General features: G+C 49.5%; 1 protein-coding gene across 1 annotated transcript in view; it reads right to left on the bottom strand.

Annotated features, from left to right (window-relative positions):
* Positions 1 to 945: 945 nt before the first annotated feature.
* The window catches only part of JPH2 (junctophilin 2), a 78,328-nt gene continuing 52,234 nt past the window's right edge, over positions 946 to 27,039 (bottom strand). Inside the window, exons 3-6 of the mRNA XM_055266363.2 lie at positions 12,876 to 12,994; positions 10,016 to 10,737; positions 9,133 to 9,227; positions 946 to 7,862 (exon numbers count right to left, since the gene is read on the bottom strand). Of these exons, the coding sequence (XP_055122338.2) occupies positions 9,147 to 9,227; positions 10,016 to 10,737; positions 12,876 to 12,994 (922 nt within the window). The 3' untranslated portion in view covers positions 946 to 7,862; positions 9,133 to 9,146. The remainder of the gene's footprint in view (positions 7,863 to 9,132; positions 9,228 to 10,015; positions 10,738 to 12,875; positions 12,995 to 27,039) is intronic.

The raw sequence follows: 27,039 nt of genomic DNA, 5'->3' as shown, positions 1-27,039 counted from the left end.
TATAACCAATCCCACCCATTTGTAATGGGCTCTGTACAAAGGCCACATTAATTGCACCCCCTCATCCACCACTCCCCCACTCCCACACACATACCTATGCTCTGCCAGGAAACCTCCTGTGTAGAGAAGCATCTGGGGTATGGGAAGAGCTTTGGTGTGTCAGAAAGGTCTCAACAAAAGCATGAAATTTAAGAGACATTGTGTAACCTGCCCTGGGTCACACATTTTAACAGTTAGAATGTGTTTGGCCCCAAGTAACAAAAAACCTGATGAAGAGGGACTTAAATCTTGAGAACAGTTATTGTTTACTTAACAAGAAGTCTGGTTGTAGATGGTTCAAGAGTTGATTCAGTAGCTTCAGAATCAACTGGGTTGGCATCTTGGCAATTCTCTTGACCTTCCTTTCATGGTTGTGAAATGGCTGCCACAGCTCCAAGCATCAGCACCCACGACCCCCAACCTGCATGCAAAAGCAAGAATAAGGGGGAAAGCCAAGGTAGCAAGAGAGACTTTGTTTGCTTTCATATCTTCTTTTATCATAGAAGAAAGTCTTTCTCAGGAACCCCCAGGTGAGTTTTCCCTTATGTTTCATGGACAATTATGTCTCCTGGATCACAAGGCTACTCCTAGATGCAAAGGAAGCTAGGAAATGAGTTTTGCTCATGCCTCTGCAGTGGAGGCAGAGATAGGACGAGGGTCAGGAATGGCTGTTGGGTTTGTGGTAGACAGAGAGATGCATCATGCATTTATCCCTTCAAGAAGGACTTGCTTCTCGGCAGTGGGAAATGTGGTCAGTAGACAACTTCCAGCTGTCAGTTTCTTCAGGGTCGGCCCCAGCTTCAGAGAGCTGTCTCACCCAAGGTCATTCCCTTCCCAGAGCAGCCCATATCTACTGTATTAGTTCGTTTTCATGCTGCTGGTAAAGACATACCTGAGACTGGGCAATTTACAAAAGAAAGAGGTTTAATAGGACTTACAGTTCCAAGTGGCTAGGGAGGCCTCACAATCATGGCAGAAGACAAGGAGGAGCAAGTCATGTCTTACTAGATGGCAGCAGGCAAAGAGAGGAACTTGTGCAGAGTAACTCCTCTTTTTAAAATCATCAGATCTCATGAGACTTATTCACTATCACGAGAACAGCACGGGAAAGACTTGCCCCCATGATTCAATTACCTCCCACTGGGTCCCTCCCACAACATATGGGAATTTAAGATGAGATTTGGGTGAGGACACAGCCAAACCATATCACCCAGTAACTGAGCAAGGGAGGGGTATAAAAGCCCAATAGGAGATGCTCCACAAGCAATCATTGCTCTGGAGCTCCCACTGGGTTGGACTTTGTCAGGCCTGCATCAAGTTAGACTTCTTCCTCTGCCCTGTTCTGCATTCTCCTCCTTCCTTTCTCAGGTTTTGATCCCTAATAAACATCTTGAAGCCTAAGTGACTCTCAGCATCTGCTCCTGCAGAATCCAATCAGTGATGGCATCTTCCACATGCAGCAAAGAAGTGATATAGCCAGGATTAGAAACTAGGTCTGTCCAATTCCAAAGCCCCAACCCATCCCCACTCCCCAACCATACTGCCTCTTATGGCCACCATATCCATTTCCTCAATAAGCACTCACTGAATGTCTACTCTGCCCCAAGACCTAAGTGGGACAATGGGGATGGTACTAGAGGCTGTACTGTCTTGTCTGTTTACCAAAACCCACATCCTTCTCTTCTCCCTGAGGACACATGTAGTCCATATTTCCCAGCCTCCCTTGAAGCTAGTTGAGGCCAAACAACTGAGCTCTGGCTAGTGGAATATGAGCAGAAGTGATGTGTGCTATTTTCCTGGTGAAGGTTTTTAGGAAGCAAATTCCATCCTCCATACTCTCTTTCCTTTTCCTTTGGCCAGAAGCAGAGACCAACAAAGGCCTAGGATATGTAGAACCACAGATGGAAAAAACCTGGGTCCCTGAATCATTGTAATGAGGGACAGCTGTTCTATGACAAACTTATATGGTGTATAGCAATTATAACCTGTGGAGTCTATCACCTCAGCCAAGCTTACATTAACTAATGCATGGATATAGAGATGAATCACAGATAGCCCCTCTCTCATGTAACTCAGTCTAGTGGAGAAGCTGTGGATAGGAAGAGATACAGGGTTGTGTAGTTAGGAACTGGGCCTCGAGAGAGAGAGGTCTGATTTTTGTCCTGGCTCCTAGGAAGTTATTTCTAAACCCTTAGGATATCCTGATTAACAGGAGTGTCTTTGTTATTCATGTTGGGCTCCTGGGACCACAACTCATAGTTTATGCTAACAAGATGGCTTATGGTGAGTGCTGGCCATGCCAGAAAAATCAACCACAGGGTTAAAGGATTGGGGCTTTGGGCTATGTGATGTCAGCCTGAACTTTGGGTGTGGGGAGGGGTATGGAGGTTAAGTTCAACCATGTGGGCAATGATTCAATCACCTCTACATAATGAAGTCCCAATAAAAACTCTGGACACTGAAGCACTGGTTAGCTTCCCTGGTTGGCCATACTTTGTCATACTGTTACTTATCAATGCTGGCAAGGTAACAGATACCGAGGACATGGGTGTTTAGCATTTGGAACCCTCCCAGATTCCACCCTATGTCCCTTTCCCTTGGCTGGTTCTGATTTGCATTCTTTGGTTGTAATAAATGTGACTTGAGTAGAATAGTTTTCAGTAAGTTCTGTGAATCTTTCTAGTGAATTATTGAGTACGAGGATAGTCATAGGAACCCCCTTGTTTGTAGCCAGTCAGTATGAAGTGATGGTGGCCCCGGAGACCCCCAAACTTGTATCTGGGGTCTGAAGGGAGAGCAGCTTTGTGGAGATTATTCCCTCAGCCTTTGCTGACTTTACAGCCTCAAGATGTAAATAGCTTTAAAAGGTCACTAAGAAGTGACTGTATACCATTTCACTCCAGCCTGGGTGACAGAATGAGACTCCGTCTCAGAAAAAAAAAAAAAAAAGAAGAAGAAGAAGACAAAGTGACTGTAATGTAGGCACCTGGTCAAGACAGCCTGGAGTGAATGGTGAATGTTCTGACACGTGGGGTGCCCTGGCGTCTGTTGCCCTACATGAGGTTCTCACCTACAGTTGGTCTGTGGACAAAATATGACTCCCTGCTCAGTCCAGGCTCTGTCACTGACTTGCTGCGTGAGCCTTACAAATCACGACACTCTCTCCAGACCTGTTTCCCCATATGAAAAACGGGGCCAGATGAGCTGATATCTTAGAGTGCCTCCATCTCTGGCAACCTAAGGAGTTATTTCCTCAAGCTTCTTCAGAGAAGAAGAAGGAAACTTCCTTCCCTGAGCTCCTTCAGGAATTCTGAATCATCGCATCCACTCATATCCAATCGATAAATGTCCCCTGCCACATCCCTGTTGACTAGCATCTCCCCTCAGCTGGTTCATCTGCAGTGATGGGAAGCTCACTCTTTCATGGCGGGAGCAGTGTGGTTCTGGAAAAGAGCACAGGCTCTGGGTTTCAGTCCCAGCTCTGTCCTTCCCTCTCTGTTATACCTTGAACCAATCACTTCATCTCCCCAAGGCTCAATTTTCCTCATCTGCAAAATGGGTGGACGAATACCTACACCATGGAGACACTGCGAAGAATGGAAAATAACAGTTCATTTACCATCTGCTCACACCATGCTGGGAATTGTTCTAAGTGCTGTGTTCATATTTTCTATCTGAAGAGGCAGGTAACATGGTATTCATCGCCCCCAGAAAAGAAAGTTCTAGATGTTGAGGGACAGAGCCAAGTTGAACCAGCTACCATGTGCTGAACCACACAGCTGTTCTGCCACCACATACAGGAGGTGAAGGGCTTAGCACAGGGCCTGACCTACGGCCACCTGTCTCCATCGAGTGTACCAACAAGACAGGCTGAGAGAGTGAGAGGGAGTGGGAACCGGCCTCCATAGGCATAGTCAGAGTTTTGCACAAAGCAAGAACCTAAGAGCTATTTTAATTGCAGCATACATGCAAGGTTTATGTTTTACAATTTAGGTATTATTTGTATTCTGAGTTACTTCTTTGGGGGAGAGCATCTTCATATCAGTTTTTTAGGCATGGCACCTCCAAAGGTCATCATCTGGGCCTGCATCTCTCCCAGAACAGCCGGGTCTTCCGTGGGTGCATCAGATAATGAAACTTCCCTTCTTGCCCGAATCCCAAATCTGACTCCCACGGTTCCTAGGTCCCCTCCCTTTCACTGCCCTGGAAGAGTCCTGCAGAGACCTCAAGGCAGTGGGCCAGCATTGCTTGTAAGTTCACGCATGGTACAAAACACCTTAAATGCATTCCGGGCATGGCAGGAGACCCATCAGACTTCCTAGAGCTGCCTGTGGTCAAGACTAGAAGAGGAGGCATCAGCCTGGCTGTGTCCTACCCTTGAGCCAACAGGGGGTGCTATCTCCGACCAACCCTACCTGGCTCTGAGTCTCCAATCCTGGGGCTCAGGAAGCCGCCTCCTTTGCACATCATCCAAAGTGAGTTTAATACAGCCACTCCTGCCCCCAACTCATCCAACACACACACACACACACACACACACACACACACACACACACACACACAAACCATCTGCAGACCGGCCAACTGGGCTGGCTGCCCATCTGCTTTCCCTCTGTGGGTTTTTATCAAAGGCTGCAGATAACAATTCCCTCCTCATTCCCACTCCCACCTCCCCTGCTGTGCTTCCTCCAAGCCCATCCTTCCTGGAATCCCAGCATCATTCCAGAGTTTTGAAAACTCTTTTTTTTTTTTCCAGATGGAGTCTTGCTCTGTCACCCAGGCTAGAGTGCAGTGGCTCGATCTCGGCTCACTGCAACCTCTGCCTCCCGGGTTCAAGTGCTTCTCCTGCCTCAGTCTCCCAACTAGCTGGGTTTACAGGCACGTGCCCCCACACTTGGCTAATTTTTATATTTTCTTTTTTAGTAGAGATGGGGTTTTGCCATGTTGGCCAGGCTGGTCTCAAACTCCTGACCTCAAGTGATCCACCTGCCTCAGCCTCCTCTAACGTGCTGGGATTACAGGTGTGAGCCACCATGCCCAGCTTAAAACCTCTTTATCACCATAATCTATCTCATTTGAGCCTCACAACTGCATTGCCTATGAGGAAGACCATGGGGCAGGGATTAGAGTCTCCTCAGCAGAAGAGGAAACTGAGGCACAGAAAGAGGGAGTGAGGGAGCACGTGGCCCATCAGTGATAGGGCTGGGTTGGGTAGGGGAGCCAGGCTCCTGAGGACAGGGTGTGCCTGAACTCGAGCCTACTGTTGGTTGAGGGACCCTCTTCTCCAACCCCCTCGCTGGGAACCACCGGCTTTGAGAGTAACTTCATGGGCAGTACTTATTCCTAAAAAGTCAAGAGAACTGCTTTCCTGCCACCAACTTGCTGTGTGCGTGACCTTGGGCAAGCCCCTCTGCTCTAAGCCTCTGTGGAGTGTGGAGATCACATCAGGCTTCCCCACTGATTGAGATATTCTGACTAAACAACTGGTATCTGAATCACCTCCAGCCCTTTGGGGTCTCTGGGATCCTCTACCAAAATGCAAGAGGGCTTGTAGCAGAGCTAACAGCACCATAGTGTGATAACAACAACACTCGTCTCCATTTCTCCACTGCTTTCTACAGCCTCGACATCTAATGTAATCCCCACTACCAGGAGGTAGGCACTATTATCCCCATTTTATAGATGAGAAAATTGAGGCTCAGAGAAGTGAAGAAAGTGGCTGGGCTAGCATTGGAGGCTGGGGGGACTCCACCTCAAAGGGCAGGCTCTTGATTCTATTGTCAGCTACTCATAGAAGTTTCTGGAAGTTTGCTTTAGAAACCCCACTGTAGAAGCTCTATGGTCTTTGAGCCCCCATTCAAACTGAAGCCCTTCAGCTGCCCTTCAAGTATCGTGAGAACGAGGACACAGATGGGCAGGACCCACGTCCCCCAGCCTCTTCCCACCCACCCTCCTTGAGCCAGCCCCTCATCCTGGACCCACAAGCACATTGCAGCCCAGCCAGAGCCTGTGATCAGATGCGGGTTTATTATTGCACAGACTGCAGCATCCTGAACCCCAACCCCAACTCCAAACACCAACCCCCAAACTTGGCCTGGGAGCTTTGGCAGGCACAGGCTTGTCCCCAGCACCAGCCAAAAAAAAAAAAAAAAAACCAAAAAAAAAAAAAAAACAGGACAAGAATCTCCGAGACAGAGCCTGGAGCCCGTGAGCACTGAGCAGCGGCCCCGCCCGATTCCCCTCATGCTCCAGGAGTCTTGAGAAGCTCAGATGCAGATGCACAGCCGTGGGCCATGGCCAGCTGAGGATGGAAGAATCTGCAGGTTCTTCTCCATGAAAATACAGTCCTGGATTCCAGCCAAGCCACAAGGTCCCAGCAGGGCTTGAAATGGCAAGTGTGAAGCTAAGGGAGAAGCACTGAGGGGAAATGGGAAAACTGACCCCATCAGAAGCAAACTCCTAGGTCCCAGAGCTGCCTGGGGAGGCCCTGCCACAAAGCCAAAGCCTCCAAGGTCCACAGAAATGAAGGGAGGACAGCAGCAGTTCCCTCTGGCTCAGCTTGGATGCCACGTCCTTCCCCAGGCTTGGAGGAGCCTGGAAGCCCTTTCTCTCCATTCTCCCGGAGGCAGGAAACCATAGCCTTTGGCCCTCACCCCACCCCCAGGAAACACAAGGGCCCAGAGACCTAGTGTGGTACAAAACATCTTTAAGTGAGGTACATCCAAGTAGCCGTCTTCTGCCAAGTAGGCCAAAGGGGTTTATAACTGCACCCAAGCTGTACCCAGCTGGAGCCCCAGACTTGCTCCTCTCTTGCCGGGAAATGCTTTTTGACAAGCAGCTTGTCTTCAACACCTGCCTGAGCGTCTGCCCCAGGGACATCTCCCTGGGCTTCCATGGGCTTCTGTGCTCCCCTGAGCTTTCAGTGGGCCCTGATGGGGGAGGAGACAAGCCATCTCACAGGGCGTCACAGGAGATTTCTCTCGCCGGCCCCAGGCTTCCTGCAGGTGACCCTTTAGCATCCCAAGCACACGGGAAACCCCAAATGCAATCTCAGTCTCAGACACACTCCAAAACAGGCCATCATCACTGCACCTTAACCCCTCTACCCACCCCGCCCCCTGGCCACCTGGTCATCGGCTTCCCAGCCAGAGGCTCCATGGGGTCTCCCCTCGTTATTGGTCCAGAAGGGAAGCTAACTGGACTGGTGGGAGGAGACAGAGCACTGTGTCCTGGGATATTCAAACTGACCTTGTCCCTTTCCTCTACTGTCATCCAGAACATCTACAGGCAAGGGAGGGAGTACGGGGTGCAGACTGCACAAGGACAGGTCTCTGTGCTGGTCTGAGGGGGTCTCAGCACCCACCCCACCCAGCTTCCCTGGGAGGCCTCAGCCCACAGCCAAAGGATTAAATCAAAGTGGGGCAGGGTGGGAGGAGGGGGATGGGATCAAATATCAACGTCCTGGTTAGGTGACATCTCCCAAAACACACAAAAGCCCAGGGAGGGGACAACCTAGGGAAAGGCAAGGGAGTGGAGGAGGGCGGGGGACAGGAGCAGATCAGGAAGCTCAAGAGACCAGGGCGCTTCTCTCTGGGCTCTCCTTGCCCCTGGGTAGAGAGCTCCTGAAGAAGCCCAGGACATTCCATTCCTCTTGGCACCACCACCGCCACCCAGCACAGGCACATGGGAGGCCTCCTGAAACTCTTGTGGGGTGAATGTGAACTGGACCATGGGGCTCCGGGTCCAGAGTCCAGTCCTCTTTGGCCACCCTGCCTGGCACTGCAAAAAGACGGTCCTCATGTCTTCAGCAGGAACTTCTGGCTCTGCAAAGAGACAAAAAAGGGTCAGGCGAGGGAGGGAGGGCAGAGGCTGGGCCGCCAAGCCAGGGGCAGGGCTCAAGCCTCAGGGTTCATCTTCTCTGGGGCAAGATCCCACCTCTGCATCCCCCCAGACAGCCTTGTCCCTTGATTCTGATACTCGGCAGGTCACAAACAGGTCCCCGAGGCCTCTCCTGGCCCTGACTGCCTGCCTGTTTATTTACACATGCTGTTCCCTTTGCTGGTGCACTCATCTCTTCCCTCTTCCTCCCCCGCTGTCATCCGGTTCACTCCTTTTCACCCTTCAGGTCGTTAAAGGAATCAGTGCCTGCAGGAAGCATTCTCAGAGCCCCTGTGAAACATGGAACCTGCAGAGCTCAAGTGTTCACCCCTATGGCAGCACTTACCAGGCTGGTATTGACATTGACTGTTTACATGGTGGCAGCATAGACTCTCCTGGGGCTGATTAAGAACCTCCAGCCCAAACTAAGCTAGGATCAAAAAAGGGGGCCTGGGGAAAAGGCAGAAACCCTGTTATTATTGCCAAGCATGGGATTGAGGCTGTGAAGGCTGGTTCCAGCAGGAGAAAGATTTTGTCTTGTAGATGCTTCATCTTGAGAGCAGTGAGGGCCACTCTCCTTCAGCCCAGCCCAGCCCACCCTACTTCACGGGAACTTACCCCAGCCCCCAGCTCCATCATGGGGAGAAAACTGAGAGGGAACCAATGGGCAGAGGAACGGGAGCAGGCTGGGGGGCCAAGGGATTAAAGACTGAAGTGGGGGAGAGAGAAAGGGAGCACAGACATGAGTGTCCCACCATCCCAGGTGAGCTCAGTCTAGACCTGTTGTGCTTAATGTTTGAACGGGAAGACTTTTCTGTAATGAGCTCTAAGTTCAGGGTTACTTTCATTATGTTCACCCCATTCTTAGAGCAGGAGTGAGTCCCTGCTCTATCCCCAGCTCCCAGCAGAGCAGTACATGTTGGCCAAATGAATGAGTGAATGAAGCCCTCAGTGCTCACCTGACAGCAGATGCTCTGCAAACACTGAGCTAATGAAGTGTGTGTGTGTGTGTGTGTGTGTGTGTGTATGTGTGTGTGTGTGTGTGTGTTGGTATCAAATCACACTCTAGGTCTTGGCCTCTGCAGGTGAGTGGGCCTCAGTTAGTTACAGGACTGTCATCCAAGTACCGAGTAGGTCCCTCCTCCCACCACCCTGGTGCTCAAAACTCCCCAGGGGCTCCTACCCCCAACCCCTCCTCCAGCCAGCTGGCTGCACCTGCTAGGCGAGGGTCAGGTCAGGAGGTGAACGAAGAGGATGGCCAGGCCGATGTTCAGCAGGATCACCATGCAGATGAGGATGGTGTTGGGGACCTGGGAGCAGTGGAGAGAGGCTGCCTGAGTCCCCATGGCCTCTGAGACACCCCCCACCCAGGTCACAGCAACGCTGGACAGAGCAGGAACTTCTGGATGGACCTTCCTAAGAGCATTGCCGGCTTTGTTCACTGCTGTATCCTGTCACCCGGATGGCAGACCATCACAGCGGAAGGACTCTTCGAAATAACCAAATCCCTCAGGGCCCAGTGAGGGACAAGATCACGCCCCAAGTCATATAGTGTGTGAATCAGGCCCAGAACCCAGGCATCCTGCTAATTCCCCTTGGGACGCATTCTTCAGTCCCTCAAAGCCCAGCTTCAGTCTTTGCTGCCGCCGTTCCTAGCTCCCTGCCTCCCATAAGCCAGGAGGTCTATAACCCAAATCCTGTTGGGCCCTTCCTCCACCTTCAGGAAGCCCTCACTGCTACACCTTGCAGCAGATGCTGCTTGTGCCCAGCCCAACCCCCCCGACTAGGCAAATGGACCCACCCTCCAGCTGCTCAGGCTCCCAGCTGCCCCCTGCTCATGAGAACTGTCTCTGCCAATGGGATACCAGGTGCAAAGGTAGGAGGACTCCATGGGGCCATTTACGCTCCAACGTCCTCTGTGGACCAGGCCAAGGCTATACTCCCCTAATCCCCAGCCCTGCTGCATTTCCCCCTGCCCTATCCTGCTTTGGTCTCTCGCACCCCAGCAAACCCCAAATCCCCTGCCCTTGAATCCTGCCTCAAGCCCTGCTACCTCTAGGGAACCCGACCTTAGGCACACATTCTCCGACAGCCTCACCTCTTCCACCTCCACCTCCGCCTCTGCCGCCAGTGCTGCCTCCTTCCGCCCCTTCTTCTTGGCCCCGGCCTTGGTCAGCCCTCGGGCCTCAGTCTTGCGGGCCTTGGCCCTGGGCTCGGCTTTGGGGATGATGGTCTTGGGCTCCAGCTTGGCAGGGGTCTCGCGTGCAGGCTCGGGGCCTCGGAGAGTGGGGGCCTGCAGCGGGGCGGTGGCCGGAGACGAGGGCGCGGACTCGGACCCGGAGACCTCGGACTCGGGCTGCTCCTCAAAGGGCGGGGGCTCCGGCGGCGTGGTGCGCACGGCATAGCTGTGGTAGCCCTGGTAAAGCGCCACCTCCGGCTCCCGCGACGGCGCAGGCGGTGCCTGCAGAGCCTCGATGGCCATGCGGTCGGTGGCTGGACGTGCAGGGCTGCGGCGGCCCGCGCCCTCGGACGGAGTGACTGGCCGGCCGCCCTCACCGCTGGGCTCGCCGTTCCAGGCGCCCGGGCTCAACAGGCTGTCCTTGGACGCCCCGGGCCGGGGCCGCTTGGGCTGCGGGGGCGTCCCGGCCGGTGACGGGGAGCCACCCTTGGGTCGAGGGGTCTCACGCTCGTGCAGCTGCGGGCTCTCGCGGGGCGGCTCTGGGAGGCCTGCTGTGCCGGCGCCCCGGTCGGGGGGCTCCAGCAGGCTCTCCGAGTTCTCCAGGATCTCCTGCAGCAGCCGGCGCTTCTGATATTCCGGACCTGCCAGGGGCAACACAGGGAGGCTGGGCTCGAACCCTGCACCACTGTTGGGTGATCCTGGGCCAGCCACTTCACCTCTCCAGCCTCATTCATGGGCTCAGTCGGCACTCACATAGCACTGACCAAGTGCCAGGCACTGTTCTAAGCACTTTCCAAATATTAACTCATCTAATCCTTGTAGTAACCCTATGAAGTTGATGCTACCGTGAACCTCAAAGGGAGGCTCTGAGAGGTTAAATCACTTGCCCAAAGTCACACAGCTGTCAAAGGGCAGAGCCAGGACTAGTACCCAGCAGTCTGGCTCCAGAGGCGATGCCCTTGACTATGGCACGAGTCTCTTTCCATTCCCTTCTCTGAAACATGCGCCTGATCATACCTATTTTATAAATACGAATGGAAGGATTGAGAAAATGCATGTCAAAGGCGGACCTCAGGCCCGCCACCGGCATAGACCAGCAGGGGGAGCGCTGTGACCAGAAGCGAGGGATTCTCCCAGGCATAGGTTTTCGCTCTTAGGTTTTGCATCTGGCCTCCTTTGGCCTCCTTTCTGCAGCCAGGATCGCGTTTAGAAAACACACATCTGATCATGTCATTAACTTAAAAACCCTTCATGGCTGGGCGCGGTGGCTCACGCCTGTAATCCCAACACTTTGGGAGGCCGAGGCGTGTGGATCACAAGGTCAGGAGATCGAGACCATCCTGGCCAACATGGTGAAACCCTGTCTCTACGAAAAATACAAAAATTAGCTGGGCATGGTGGTGCGTGCCTGTAATCCCAGCTACTCAGGAGGCTGAGGCAGGAGAATTGCTTGAACCCAGGAGGCAGAGTTTGCAGTGAGCCGAGATCGCGCCACTGCACTCCAGCCTGGTGACAGAGTGAGACTCCATCTCAAAAAAAAAAAAAAAAACAAAACAAAAAACAAAAAAACAAAACCTTCATCACAGAGAATCCCCATCTCTGTCCCTCAGGGGCTCCCACCACTCTATCAATGTGTCAGATCTCTACCAAGGCCGGGAGGTCTTCCCTACCCTGCAGCCTCGATTCTCAGGACCCACAGCCTACTTTGTGATGTGGCTTCCTGGCATGCGGCTCTGTCCGAGTTTCTGTGCCTTTGCACCTCCTCCACTCATCCCACCCAGCACTATCTGGTACAGCAGCTCTCAAAGTGTGGTCTCAGACTAGCAGCATCCCCATCACCTGATCCTTAGAAATGCACATTCATTCGTGGGCTCCACCCAAGACCTACTGAGTCAGAAACTCTGGGGGTGGACCCAGCAATCTGTGTCAAATTTGAGACCCACTGACTTAACAGACTCTTGTTCAGCCTGCAAGATTCAGCTCAAATGGCCTCTCCTGAGGGAAGCCTTCTCTAACACTTCCTCTTGCCTAACTGCTTCCTGTGAGCTCCCTCCACTCCCATTCTAACACACAGTGCTCATCCTGCTGTGTGAAATGGAACCATAATCATGAGACAACAGCTACAGTCACTGAGAGCTTACTGAGGACTGGGAATGTACCTTACATGCATTTAATCCATGCACAAAAAAGCAGGCACCATTCTAACTCCCATTTTACAGATCAGGAAACTGAGGTTTACAGAGGTTAAACACCTCACTCAAAGTCTCACAGCTGGGAAGCAGTGGAATCAGGGTTTGAACGAATGCAGAGTCTGTTTATTGTACCCCTAGCTCTGTTGTTTTTGTGACTCTCTGCTCCCCTAGATTTTGGACCCCACTTATGTAACCCCAGAGCCTGGCACAGTGCCTGACACATGGACAGTGCTCAATGCTTGACTGAAACTGTTGGGCAAGCGCAAGAAGCCATTTTTCCCTCTCATCCACAAGTGACTTCTCCCCTCTAAGCTTCACCAGCTCCAACTGTCTTCCCTGCTCAAAGCAGAGAGAAAAGATCACTTGGAGCGACTCTGCTGCCCTCCCCACAAGCTCAGCATGAAGGCAGAGATGTGTCTCCCCACCTACCCCTGCATCATCCCATCCCACATTTGCACCATGCCCCAGTTTCCAAGACTCACGGGCATCCAGGAAACCACTTGGGAATCTCAGATTCCAGTAAGCAAAGAAAAGCGCCCACCCTAGGGATAGCCCTACCCTTCCCATCCTTCCCTGGCTGGCCCTACCTGGCTGGTAGAAGTCCGGAGCCAGCTCCCTGGCCAAAGTGCGAGCAATGTTGGACTCCTGGTTGGCAGCCAGGGCGGCCTGTTCCGCTGCCTCAGCTTTGGCCTTGGCGTGGCTTGTCCTATGGAGACAACGTGGCAGAAGACTCAGGATCCTTCCAGAGAACCAGCCTTCTGCCCCTTCTCCCCAACCCACAAAGAGACATGCTAAACAGAGCATTCTTTCACTCAGGCAGTCAATGAATATTCATTGAGCCTCATGGCCCAGACTGCTATGCATTCTCCAGATCATTTCTTCTTCTTTCTGAGCACATAGATAGACTACCTTTCCCTGCCTCCCTTGCAGTTAGGTGTGGTCAGGTGACTGAGTTCTGGCCAATGCATTATGGGAAGACATCATGTATGCTATTTCCAGGCTTGGCCCATAAAAACTTCTGTGCCCTCTCTTTTTTCCCCAGCATTGCTGGTTGAATGCAGAGCAGGCTGAGTCCCCAGAATAGGGACTTAACCTCGTGTCACAGATCCTTTTGGCAATGTGGTGAAGCCTATGGATCCCTTCTGAGAATAATGTTTTCGAATGCATAATATATATAGGATTACAAAAGGATGCAGTTACTTGACATACTGTTTCCAAAATATTTAAAGAACACATTTGTAAAATAATAATCTGTATCTTTATAATCACATTAAACAAAATATCAGGTCTGTTAACTACTGTAATTTTAAAGTATAGATTAGCATAAAGGATATTTCAAGGATATCTAATTACAACATGTAATATGACATGAAAATATATGAGATTTCTATTGGTGACAAAGTCACAGCTGCTACTACTACTACTATGGTTTATTGCCTATTTCCATAACTGAAGAGAAGGCTACATTTCAGTTGGAGTTAATAAAAATATAGATGTAGCTTTTGCCATTGTAGTGGGTACTTCTGGTGCCCTATGCAGATCCCTTCACTGGGCAAATGTGCCTACCCCTGGCTGATGTGAGTGTTGGCTGCTAATGGCTCCTTACTACCCCAGAGAATTGTAGCCCACAGAAGCCACCTTGTTCCAGAAGTTAAAATACTGCCCTGCTGGCCAGGCACGGTGGCTCACGCTTGTAATCCCAACACTTCGGAAGGCCAAGGCAGGCAGATCACGAGGTCAGCAGATAGAGACCATCCTGGCTAACATGGTGAAACCCCATCTCTACTAAAAAATGCAAAAAATTAGCCGGGCATGGTGGTGGGTGCCTGTAGTCCCAGCTACTCTGGAGGCTAAGGCAGGAGAATGTCATGAACCTGGGAGGCGGAGCTTGCAGTGAGCCGAGATTGCGCCACTGCACTCCAGCCTGGGCGATAGGGCGAGACTTCATCTCAAAAAAAAAAAAAAAAAAAAAAAAAAAATCCTGCCCTGCCTACCCCTAAACCCAGGCAGCCCATACCGATGACTGGTACTGGTCAGCCTCCTCTTGCCTCACGAGGAAGGAACTCCAGCTGCAGCAGGTACAATCCACACTCCAGAGCCCCTGGTGGACTGGCTGAAGCAGGTCTCCAGCTGAGACCACATCTTAGCTCATCTCCTTCCCTACGCCATCCTGCGTCTCATTCTCCTCTCTCCTGAAAGCCTCCCTCAGTAAATCACTCACACAAGAATCCCCACTTCAGGCTCTACTTCTAGGGAATCTAACCTACACCATCCAAGTTCATGGACCCCTGAAATCTATCCACAGACCCTCCTGTGGACTCCAAGTTAAGAAATCTGAGCCCATAAATGATTGTGTGGAGCAAAGCCCCTTCCCACAGCCCCACAGTTGCACGTGACAGGAGCAAATCTTAAACATTCAGTGTGTTAAGTACCTGAGATTTGGGAGATGTCTGTTTCAGCTGTCAGCCTAGCTTAACTCACAGAAGTACCTACTAAAGTAATAACAGTCCAATTTCCGAATGGGCCAGGCATGGTTCTAAAGGAGTTATGAAGATTATCTCATATGCTCATTCTAATGCCTTAGGAAGCTGGTGCTGTTATTATTATCCCTATTTTACAGAAAAGAAAATTGAAGCGCAAACAGGTTAAGAAATTAGCCCAAGGTCACAGAGTCCTGAAGTGCAGGAACTGGGATTTTAAACCCAGGAAACGTAACTCTAGGGCAGTGGTGTCCAATCTTTTGGCTTCTGTGGGCCACATTGGTGAGGTAGTGTTTACCTGTCCCTACTTCACAGGTGGGGAAACTGAGGTTCAGAAAGGTGTCTTGCTCAAGGAAACAAAATAGGAGTTAACATTTACAAAGCACTTAGTATATGCCAAGGGCTTTACAGAAATTAACTTATTTAACCCCCAATAACTCTACAGGGTAGATGTTACTCCTATCATCCCTCTCTACAGAGGAGACATCCAAGGCACAGGAGTGTTCTAAAGAACCCAGGCCAGCATGGTGGCTCGTGCCTGTAATCCCAGCACTTTGGGAGGCTGAGGCAGGAAGATCACTTGAGCTCAGGAGTTCAAGACCAGCCTAAGCAACAAAGCAAGACCTTGTCTCTACTAAAAATTAAAAAAAAAAAAAAAAAATTAGCCAGGTGTGGTGGCGCATGCCTGTAGTCCCAGCTACTCAGGAGGCTAAGGTGGGGGGGGGTGTTGCTTGAGCCCAGGAGATCGAGGCTGCAGTGAGCTATTACCGCACCATTGCAACTGAGCAAGACCACATCTCAAAAAGATAAAAGGATCCACCCAAGCTTACGTAGCTAGTAAGTACCAGAGTAAGGATTCAAACCAAAGCATTCTGGGATCTACAGTCTGTATCCTAACCACAGGCTCAATTTCCACTCAATAACAAGCAGCAGAGTAAGACTCCAAACCTGGAGCTGTCTGGTTTCCAAGCCCCTGCCTCTCCACTATGCCATATTGCCATAGTAATGTTTACTGAATGAATGAATACATGGCTGAAGGCACGCATGCAGGCGTGCACATATGTAGGGGCAAGGAGGCAGCCTAGGGAAGAGTTAAGAGCACATAGTTTTAGAATTAACAGCCCTGGATTCCAATTTGGGCTCTGCCAAGGCCGGGGACAGAGTGAGATGACCGAGGCACTCACCTCAGGGGCAAAATTTATGGGGTTGCCAAAAAACTCAGTGATCAAGAGGAATCACATTTTAATGCAATATTTTAAAAGTCAAAATTAATGCAAAAATAAATCCTTGATGAACAACCTATGAAGAAAATTTTTAATAAAGCCTGGATTGGACCCTGCACTTGGATCCCTCACTTACTCACTCACCTCACCCCACTGGGAGTCTAGGACCTTGGGTGCATGCATGGCTTTACCTCTCTGTACCTCAGTTTCTTCATCTGTAAAGTGGAAATAGTAATTCTCCCCTCCTGAAGTTGCTGTGAAAACTAAGTGAGAGGCAACGCATGAAAGTGTTTAGCCTTGATGATGATGATGATGGGTGTTGGTGGCAGTGGTGAAAGAGGAGGAGGAGGATGACATTTGTACATCAAAACTGAGTGTGCTACACGCATATCCCCAAGAGGGAGGAGGAGGGAAAGGGTTGGGCAAGACTTCAAACTGAGAAAATGTCCTTTTTTTGGTCATGTGAGCAGAAAGATGCCCACTCTCTGGTGCCTTTGGAAGCTGTGCCGAGGACTCCTCAGGCAGGAAAGGCAGCCTCTCCCCACAGCCCTGGAAGATTCTGGGGGACCAACTGTGCACAGCCAGAACAGAGGCAGCCACACAGCCCAGGGCAATGAGGGCTGCTGTGCTGGAAGCAAGCATACTCCCTGTCCATCTCCAACCACCTGGCCCGCTGCATCCTATCAGCACTTCTCCCCTGTCCCATGCTCCCAATCTCTGATCCCAGCCTTCAGGCCAGGAACCCCAGTGTTCTTCAGCACCCTCCTTCCCCACCTCCTTCCACATCCACAGCCCATCAATCACCAACACTGGTCTCTCCGGCTCCCTTTATAACTCTTGAACCCTCTGCCACTCCTCCTGCACGCCCTCCCATGTGTCTCCCCTGCCTGCAGGCTCACTCCTACAGCTGCTCCTACACACACTGGCTCAGCGAGCTTGCTTAACCACTCACCTGTGGCCTCACCCCTTGCTTCAAATCTTTGCAAGTCTTCCTACTGTGCTCAAAATAAAACCCTAGCTACTTAGTATGGCCTTCGAGGCTCTCCAGACCCTTGCCCAAGGCAGTCTGGATGGGGTATACCAGCAGCTCACGGGGTGAAGGGCAGGTGGAATCACTGTGGCTGGGATACTATTGCTTCTAGGCCAGTGCCTCTCCTAATGCAGTCCGTGACCCCCACCCAATATCTTCATCACCCGGAAGCTCAGAAATACAAATTCTCAGGCTCTGCCCAGACCGACTCATTGGAATTTGAAGGGAACGAGCCTAGGAATCTGTGTTTTATATTCCAGATCCTGACTTAATTTTGAGAAGCACGTGCTCCGCAGAGAGAAAAGCCAGCTCCATGTTGAAGTTGTTCTCAGCCTGCTGAAGCCCCTAGGAGCCTTGGATGTTTTCCTTTCAGCACCAGGGTCCCTCCCTGAATCAAGGCCCTGCTGGGGAAATCAGGAAGCATTCCTGCTCTGCTGATCACTCACCATCTCTGGATCCATGCCTCTGGGTGAGAGTCTGGAGGATGTCTCTGACCCTGCCTGGGGGAAGGGAGCAGTCACTGGGGCCGGGGGAGGAACAGGGAGACTCTTCTTGATTTCATTCGGATTAACTTTCATCAGCAGGGTTAAAAATAAGGCTGGTGTTTCTGGGGTAGGAGCAGGGCTCTCACCCAATAGAGCCACTTCTAAAAGCACCTGCCCCCACCCTGGCCTCCTTTCCCCATCTCTCCTCCCAGGCCCATAACTGCTTGGTTGTTTCCCAGTTGTCTCCACTAGGCATTGGTGGCTTTATGAAGCCAAAGGGGGACACTCATCAGACTTGCCCCAACTCTAGGCCTTTGCTTAGGCTGTTCCCCTACCTGGAAGGCTCTCTCCTCTCCTGCCACGATCCTGGCCTTAAAGAGTCAGTTTTAGACCCACCTGTATGTATTGGTTCATTCATTTAATACAACTTTATGGAGTGCCTACTATGTGCTAGGCACTTTTCTGGGCACTGAAGACAGAGGCAAACTGAACATCCAAAAATCCCTTGTATGGTCAGACACAGTGGCTCACGCCTGTAATCCCAGCACTTTGGGAGGCTGAGGCAGGAGGATCACTTGAGGCCAGGAGTTTAAGACCAGCCTGGGCAACATAGCAAGACCCCAACTCTACCTTAAACAAAAAAAAAAGGAAAAAAGAAAGAAAGGAAACAAAAATCCCTTGTAGTGGTTACATTCCAGGGCATGTGTCAGCAGATGACAGTGGTAGGCTAAACCCAGCCTGCTGCCAGCTTTTGTACCACCCATGAACTAAGAATGGTTTTTATATATTTGAATGGTTAGAAAAAAAAAAAGTAAGGCCAGGCATGGTGGCTCACGCATATAATCCCAGCACTATAGGAGGCTGAGGCGGGTGGATCACTTGAGGCTAGGGGATCAAAACAAGCCTGGTCAACATGGCGAAATGCTGTCTCTACCAAAAAATACAAAAATCAGCTGGGCACAGTGGTGAGCACCTGTGGTCCCAGCTACTTAGAAGGCTGAGGCAGAGATCACTTGAATCTGGGAGGCAGAGGTTGCAGTGAGCCAAGATTGCACCACTGTACTCCAACTCCAGCCTGGGTGACACAGTGAGACTCTGGCTCAAAAAAAAAAAAAAAAAGTAACGTTTTGTGACACATGAAAATTATGTGAAATCCAGATATCTGTGTCCCTATAAACAAAATTTTGTTGAAACACAGCTATGCTCATTCATATTGTCTAGAGTAGTTGCCATAGAGACCATATGACCTACAAACACCAAAATATTTACCATCTAGTCCTTTACAAAAGTCTGCCGACCCTTGTACTAATGGATTCACTCAATGAATGTCTCCTCTACTATTATTATGAATAATATTAATCTTGGTTATTTGTTGAGCACTCTGTGACCAGCCTTACGCCATGGCCTCCTGTGTAAACACATACGGCCTCAGAGAGCTGGAGGTCACACACTAGAAAGTGAACCTGCCCAAGCTCTTACCCATGACACCAAGCTGCTGCCTTCCTGGTACCACTTCTGAGCCAGGTCCGTCATGTGCTGGGGCCAAGGATGGAAATCAATAGGACCCAGCAGCTGCCTGGGGAGCTCGTAGCCCAATGCAGCCCTGCCAGGTCAATCAGGCAACATTTCTGGAAGTCCATGGATGAGCAGGGGCTCACAGCAAAGTCTATAAACCACATGGTGGAGTGGCAAAGAAGGGGTAACTCTGCCCAGGTTGCCCAGGTGCAGACCCTAGCTCTGCTCATCACCTTGAGCCCAGTCTCCTCATCTGTAAAATGGGAATAATAAGGGCACGCATCTCCAAGGAATGGTGTAAGGAGTAAATTAGTTACAGTCACGTGGCTCAGAACACAGGAAGTGCTACCTAAGGGCTTGTTACATAAAATGAGAAGTGCAGTTTTAGCCTGGGCAACACAGTGAGACCCCGTCTCTACAAAAAATAAAAATAAAAACATTAGCCAGGCATGGTAGCTAATGGTCCCTGCTACTTGGAAGGCTGAGGTGGGAGGATCGCTTGAGCCCGGGAGGTCAAGGCTGCAGTGAGCTATGATTATGCCACTGCACTCCAGCCTGGGTGACAAAGCAAGACCCTATCTCAGAAAAGAAAGAAAGAAAGAAGAAGAGAAGAGAAGGCACAGTGTTTTGAAGGGGACTGAAACAAAAGTCCTGAATGTCCTAAATGCCACTGAATTGTTCACTTTAGTATAACAATAATAATAATAATAAATCCTTCAGCCCAGGAATCCCATGGTAGGTTTGGATGATGGGGGCAGATAATGAGGGTCCCTGGCGCAGGCCACTGCCAGCCTCTCTGGAGGCTGCTGAGGTGGTTACAGGGAAAGTGCTGCCCAGCGTCTTCCTGAGGTGGGGATGCTTCCAATGTCACTGCCCTACCCTCTCCCAAGATAGCCCCTCCTCCCCAGCTCTGGCTGGTCATGGCCATTTCCCCCAGAACAACCATGGTCAGGCTAATCTAGAGGGAGGACCACAGCTGGGTGTCCAGCCAGTGGCCCAGAGAACTCCCTAGGAGAAAGCCCCCTCCACCCCCAAGGATGCAGGTGCAGTCAGGGAGCCCTGATCCATGGGACCTTCCCCCTCCCCAACCAGAACTCCATTCATTCTCATTCGGCAAATGTGTGCTGAGCCCCTGCTATGTGGAGCCCAGAACTGGATGCTAGAGACATGGACAGTGGTCAATGAGGCAGGCAGTGCCCTACTGGGAAACCCCTCACAGTGGGGTTAAGGGCACAAACTCAAGTCCAATTCGTAGCACCATCATCTAGATGTCTGACCTTCGCTCTCTGGCCTCAGTTTCTTCAACTCTGAAATGAGAATAAACTCACAAAATTACTGGGAGTCTGAAATGAGATAGCACAAACGTGCTTAGCATAAACTGAGCACATAACAAATATTAGCTAACATTATTGTTTCTGTTACTATTATAACAATGCTGACCACCGTTCACTCCCAAAATTCTCTCATTTGCCAACATATGGATGTGTCATCTAAACATCTTTTCAGGGTTCACCCACGTTGTAGCATGCATCAGTACTTCATTCCTTTTTATTGCCAACTAATATTCCATTGTGTGGATAAACCATATTTTGTTTACCTGTTCAACAGTTGATGGATATTAGGGTTCTTTCCACTTTTTGGTTATGAATAATGCTGCTATGGACATCTGTATACAAGTTTTTGGGTGGACATGTTTTCATTCCTCCTGAGTATATACCTAGGAGCAGAATTGCTGGGTCCTGTGGTAACTCTATGTTTAACCTTTTGAGGATCTGCCAAACTGGTCTTGAGATGGCTGTACCATATATGTTCCATCGATAACACATGAGAGTTCCAGTTTCTAAACATCCTCCCTAACACTTGATATCATCCTTCTTTTTTTTTTTTTGGAAACAGAGTCTCGCTCTGTCACCCAGACTGGAGTGCAGTGGCGCAATCTTGGCTCATTGCAACCTCCGCCTCCTGGGTTCAAGTCATTCTCCTGCCTCAGCCTCCCGAGTACCTGGGATTACAGGCGCCTGCCACCACGCCCGGCGGATTTTTTGTATTTTTAGTAGAGATGGGGTTTCATCATGTTAGCCAGGATGGTCTCATCTCCTGACCTCATGATCCACCCGCCTCAGCCTCCCAAAGTGCTGGGATTACAGGCGTGAGCCACCACGCCCGGCCCATCCTTCGTTTTGATTGTTGCCATACTAGAGGTTTGGGAAGTGCCATCTCATTGTGGTTTTGATTTGCATTTCCCTGATGGCTAATGGATGTTGAGCATCTATGTGCTTCATGGCTGCTTGTATATCTTCTTAGGATAAATGTCTATCCAGATCCGTTGCCAGATTTTAACTGGATTTTTTTTCCTTTTTATTATTGACTTGTAAAATTTCTTTATATATTCTTATGCAAGTCACTTATCGTATATATGATTTGCAAATATTTTTTCCATTCTCTGGGCTGTCTTTTCACTTTCTTCCTTTGAAGTACAAAAGTTATTTTATTTTAATGAAATCCAATTTAGCTATCTTTTGTCACTTGTGCTTTTGTCATAGCTAAGAAGATTTTGCCTAATCCAAGGTCAAAAAAATTTACTCTTATATTTTCACCTAAAAATTTTATGGTTTTAGTTCTTCTACTTAGTTCTATGAACACTGTTTCTAATAAGAAAGAATGGGAAATAACCTAAGGGCTCATCCCACCCTCTGAGGTAGGTACTACCACCACTTTACAGATGAGGAAACCGAGGCACCGAGAGGTTAGATCATTTGCTCATTCTTGTTATAATCAAAGTAATAATGAAGGCAGCCATGGCCCCTGCTCTTGAAGGATGTAGAGTCTGCTAAGAGAGACAAGACCAAGTAAAAAATCTTGAGTGCAGAATAAGACTATGGGGCAGGAGAAAGCCCATGGGGTGGGTGACATGTTCATAATTTGTATTCTATTATTTTTATATTTTAAATATAAATATGAGATATATTGTATATACTATAAAAATAAAATGGCTTCCTCAAAGAAAATTTTGGAAAATGAGCATTTTTTAAAATAAAAAATTGCTATTAACATTTTCATCTTTTTCTTTTTAACATTTTTTTTTTTTAAAGAGACAGAGTCTTGCTCTGTTGCCCAGGCTTGGGTGCAGTGGTACAATCATAGCTCACTGCAACCTTGAACTCCTGGGCCCAAGTGATCCTCCCACCTCAGCCTCCCAAGTAGCTCAGATTACAGGCGCATGTCACTGTACCCGGTTACCATGGTGGTATATTCCAAGTTGGTTAGGAACACAGCTGCATGACTGTGGGTGACTTACTGAAATTCTCTGTGCTTTGATTTTTCCATCTGTAAAATGAGGTTATGAAGAGCCCCTATCTCATAGGCTTGTGGGGATTAGAGACAGAAGTGACCAGCAGAAAGCACTGGGAACAGGGCCTGGCACACAGCAAGCTCGATGCAGATTTGTTCTAGCTGAGGTGAGGAGCAAGGGTGGTGTTGGGGATTCTGAGGTTGAGGGGCTGTGATAACCCTCAGGCCCTATGTAGAACCTCTCCATCTTGGAAGCTCCACTGAAATCTCCCAGCCTCAAGCTGGAGCGAAGCCTACTCCAGTGAGGGAGTGGGTGTCTGAGCTCTCAGCCTAGAAGACGGGGCAAAGTAATAAGAGTTGCTGCTGACCGGCTGGGCGCAGCAGCTCACGCCTATAATCCCAGCACTTTGGGAGGCAGAGGCAGGTGGATCACTTGAGGTCAGGAGTTTGAGATCAGCCTGGCCAACATGGTGAAACCTCGTCTCTACTAAAAATACAAAAATTAGCTGGGCGTGGTGGTGCGCATCTGTAATCCCAGCTACTTAAGAGGCTGAGACAGGAGAATTGCTTGAATCCAGGAGGCAGAGGTTGCAGTGAGCCGAGATTGCACCACTGCACTCTAGCCTGGGCAACAGAACCAGGCTGTCTCAAAAAAAAAAAAAAAAAAAAGAGTTGCTGCTTACTGAGAGCTAACTATGCGCCAGACACTCAGCCAAAGGCATCGGTGAATAATAGCCCCAAAGATACTTGGTCCTAGTGTCTGGAACCTGTGGATGTTACCTTCTATGGCAAAGAGGGCTTTGCAAGTGTGATTAAATGAAGGATCTTGAGATAGAGAGATCATCCTGGATTAGACAGGTGGGCCCTAAATGTAACCACAGGTGTCCTTATAAGAGGGAGATTTGATAACAGAAGAGGAGAAGCTGATGTGATGATGGGAGCAGAGATGGGAGTGATGTGTTTTGAAGACAGAGGAAGGTGCCATAAGCTCAGGAATGCAGGGGGCCACTAGGGGTTGAAAAGACAAGCACAAAGATCCTCCCCTCCTCCCCTCCTCCCCTCCAGAAGGAAATCTGACTTTAGACTTCCAACCTCCAGAACTGTAAAAGAATACATCTGTATTGTTTTAAGCCACCGAGTTTGTAGTAATTTGTTACTGCAGCAACAAAACAAAACAAAACAAGCTGTGTGATCTCATGTTGTCCTCAAGATGATGCACTTTACAGCAGAAGAAACGCAGGCTCAGAAAATCATTTGCCCATGGCTCATAGCTAGTAAGTCCAGAGCTGGCTCGAGCCCAAACCCAGGACTCCCTGGCACAAAAGCCTTTGCTGACCCCTGCATCTGCTGCACCGCTTCAGCTCATGCCCACTTTCCACAGAGCCCAGCAGCTGTGGTTGCCTCAGCCCAGCCTCATCCCCCAGGGATATCAGGAGGCCCCCGAGTTTTATATTCCTGATATTCCTGCTGCCTGTCTGACAGGGCCTGGGGCATGCTCCCCACATCCTTCACATCTGCAAGAAAGTCTGGTTCTCTGGGGCCTGGCATCGCCTGGCTGACTGTGCAGGACGGAGGTCTAGCTGCACTTTGGCAACCAATGAAATGACAGGGAGGGAACCTTGGGCCTTGCTCCTCCCCCACCAACCAACAGAGTAGTGAACCCCGCAGTTCAACCTGGATCTAGCTGCCGGCAAAGAGGCTTTCACTGCATGAGTCGACAAAGCGCTTCAAAACCATACGGGGAAACTTTCAAAAAATCTATGCCTGATTTTAAAATTTTATAAACTACAAAAACCGTTATATTAAAGCAACAGTGTGCTGAAGTCACTTTGCTAATACAATAGCTATTTTAGCTTTTGAGCCTTCCTTGTCTGTCCAGGTGCACACCTATTATTTTTTCGTTTTTCTGGGGGGCCCTCCATTTATAACACAATGTACACACCTATTTTTTATCAGGGCTGTGAACACAATAAAGATTCCATTTTTGAGGCATGGTGGTTAATAGCATGGAATCTGAAGTCACACTATGTGGGTGTGAATCCCTGACTTACTAGCTTTCACCTAGACGAGTCACTTAGTCCTCTGTGCATTGGTTTTCTCTTCTTAAAAGTAAGAGATGCCAGGCAGATTTCTCATATGGCTCCTGTATTCCCATCCTAGTGTAATCCCTTCCCCCTGAGTGTGGGCTGGACCTAGAGACATGCATCTAAAGAACAGAATATGCAAAAGTCATGGGATGTCACTTCCATGATTCGTTTAGACTGTGACTTCTCTCTTGCCACCAGTCTCTTGCTGGCTTTGCTGAAGCAAGCTGCCATGTTGGAGAGGAATTGAGCCCCTCAGTCTAATAGGCTGCAAGAAACTGGATCCTACCAATAACCACGTGTTTGAGAAATGGATATTTCCCTGGTGGAGCTTTCAGATGAGACCACAGCCCTGGCCAATACCTGGACTGCAGCCTGAGAGAGACCCTGAGCCAGAGGACTCAGCTACCATACCCTGATACCCGACCTGCAGAACTGTTAAGACAACAAATATGTGTTGTCTTAAGCTGCTCTGTGTGGGGATAATTTGTTATGCAGTGATGGGTAACTAACACAATGGGGATAATAATAGTGCCTACATAATAGGGTAATGAAAATTAAATGAGTTAATGGCCACAAAGGGCTAAGAACAGTGCCTTGCACAGGGTAAGCACTAGAGAAGTGTTAGCTGCTCCTGCCATACTTTTGTAATTTATTCACTTAAGTAATTTTCCATGTTTCCATATACTGACATTTATCATTTAATTGTTCAACCATTTTTTTCTTTAAAAATCCAGCATCTACATATTTTTGTGCTAGTGATTTTCCTTCTGGGAGTGTGACCAACAGATATACTCAAATTGTACAAAATGACACAGGTACAAGTCCCAAATGACTTCTGGAAACTTTTGTCCCCATACCCATCATTCACTTCTTTATCTGGTGAACTCCTACTCATCCTTCAGGACCCTTCCCCAGGAAAGCTTACCCTAACTGCCAGCTGTCTGCTCTTTCTATCGCTTGCACTTAGCTGCCAGGTGACTTTGCCTTTCTCTGATTAGTCTGTGAGCTCCACGGTATTTATTGTAACACTGCAACAGCAAAAGATTGGAAACAAAGCCAAGTCCAGCAGTACAGAGCTGGTTAACTAAATTATGGCATAGCCATTTGAAGGAGTATTATGTAGCCGATCCTAGGAATAAGATTGATCTTCATGTATGACAAAGAGTGAATTCCAAGATATGTTAAGTCAGGTAGCGAGGTGTAAAAGAATTTCTATTGTATGTAACATTTGTGTAAACAGACAACCTGTTTGCTCTTCTATATAGAGAATATTTATGGAAAGATAGGTAGGAAACTTATAATACAGGTTGCCCACTGGGAATGAGGTGGAAGGGAGGAAGACAGACAGACAGACAGACACACACACGCATACACACAGACAGACATTTGGGCTGGTTATTTTCCTTTTGCCCCATCTCCTCCCCTTGCCCCACTCCATCCATTCCCTAGCCAGCTCTGCCCAGGGAGATCATCTCTACAGCCTGCATCACCAGCACCCTTGCTCACTGGCTTCCAGTGCGCCCAGTCAATTGCGGGCCCCAACAAGAGGCCAGAGAGGGCTGGGTGTCTATTCCATTTATCCCTCTTCCTGCCTGGCTCCCTCCTCCACAGCTGCAGCTCTCCCCACCTCCACCGCCCCCCTCCACGCCTGCAGCTCTCCCCACACCCAGTGTCTCCCTCCACACCTGCAGCTCTCACCCACCCACCACCGTCCCCCTCCACACCTGCAGCTCTCCCCACCCCCACCGTCCCCCTCCACAGCTGTAGCTCTCACTGCCCCCACCGTCCCCCTCCACAGCAGCAGCTCTCACCCACCCCCACCGCCCCTCTCCACAGCTGCAACTCTCACCCACCCGCACTGTCCCCATCCCTGCTCCAGTCATCACACCATTTCCCTCTCGCCCACCTCTTGCCCCTTTAGGCCTAGGGTATAACAGCTCCCATGGCTGCTGGTCCTGGATGCCTTAACATACCTTGTTAATTTTTCTGCCCATATCTCTGCAAACAGCACCTTCATTAAACTCTCCCCAATTAAACCTTTGCAATAGACCCTTTCCTGCCAGGACCCAGACTAATACGACCCTTCTGGATATTCTGAATGTGCATAAATTATATTCACTCCAAAATAAATAAACAAATATTTTTAAAATCTCAAATCTATTAGTACTAGAACTTTTAGAAATATGATTTCATTTATTCCTTACAACAATCCTAGCGGGCAGGTATTATTACGTCCACTGAATAGGGAAACTAGGCCTCCTTTGGGGGCAGCCACACAGCAGGGAAGCTCTGGGTTGGGAAGGAACGGCAGTCTACCTGATTCCAAAGGCTGTGCTAAGCCTCATCACTAGCACCCTTGCTCACTGGCTTCCAGCGTGCCTAGCCGACTGGGGGCTCCAGCAAGAGGCCAGAGAGGGCTGGGTGTCTATTCCCCTTCTATCTCAGGGCAGGATGGCCCTAGGGGAGATTCCAGTCTAATCTCCTGCCTATCAAGCAAGAAGAGGGAAAGGCCTGGGTTAAAAACCCAAGTTTCCCAGGCTGGTCCTGTTCCATCTGATGCTCTCTAATGCCTTCTTAGAGCTGGAAGGCATGACTGAGATGTAGGCAGGGGGTGATATATATATATAAATAAAACCACCT

The sequence above is a fragment of the Symphalangus syndactylus genome, chromosome 24 (assembly GCF_028878055.3).
Source record: "Symphalangus syndactylus isolate Jambi chromosome 24, NHGRI_mSymSyn1-v2.1_pri, whole genome shotgun sequence".
Classification (NCBI taxonomy): Eukaryota; Metazoa; Chordata; class Mammalia; order Primates; family Hylobatidae; genus Symphalangus; species Symphalangus syndactylus.
This window is presented reverse-complemented; position numbering and strand designations above follow the sequence as displayed.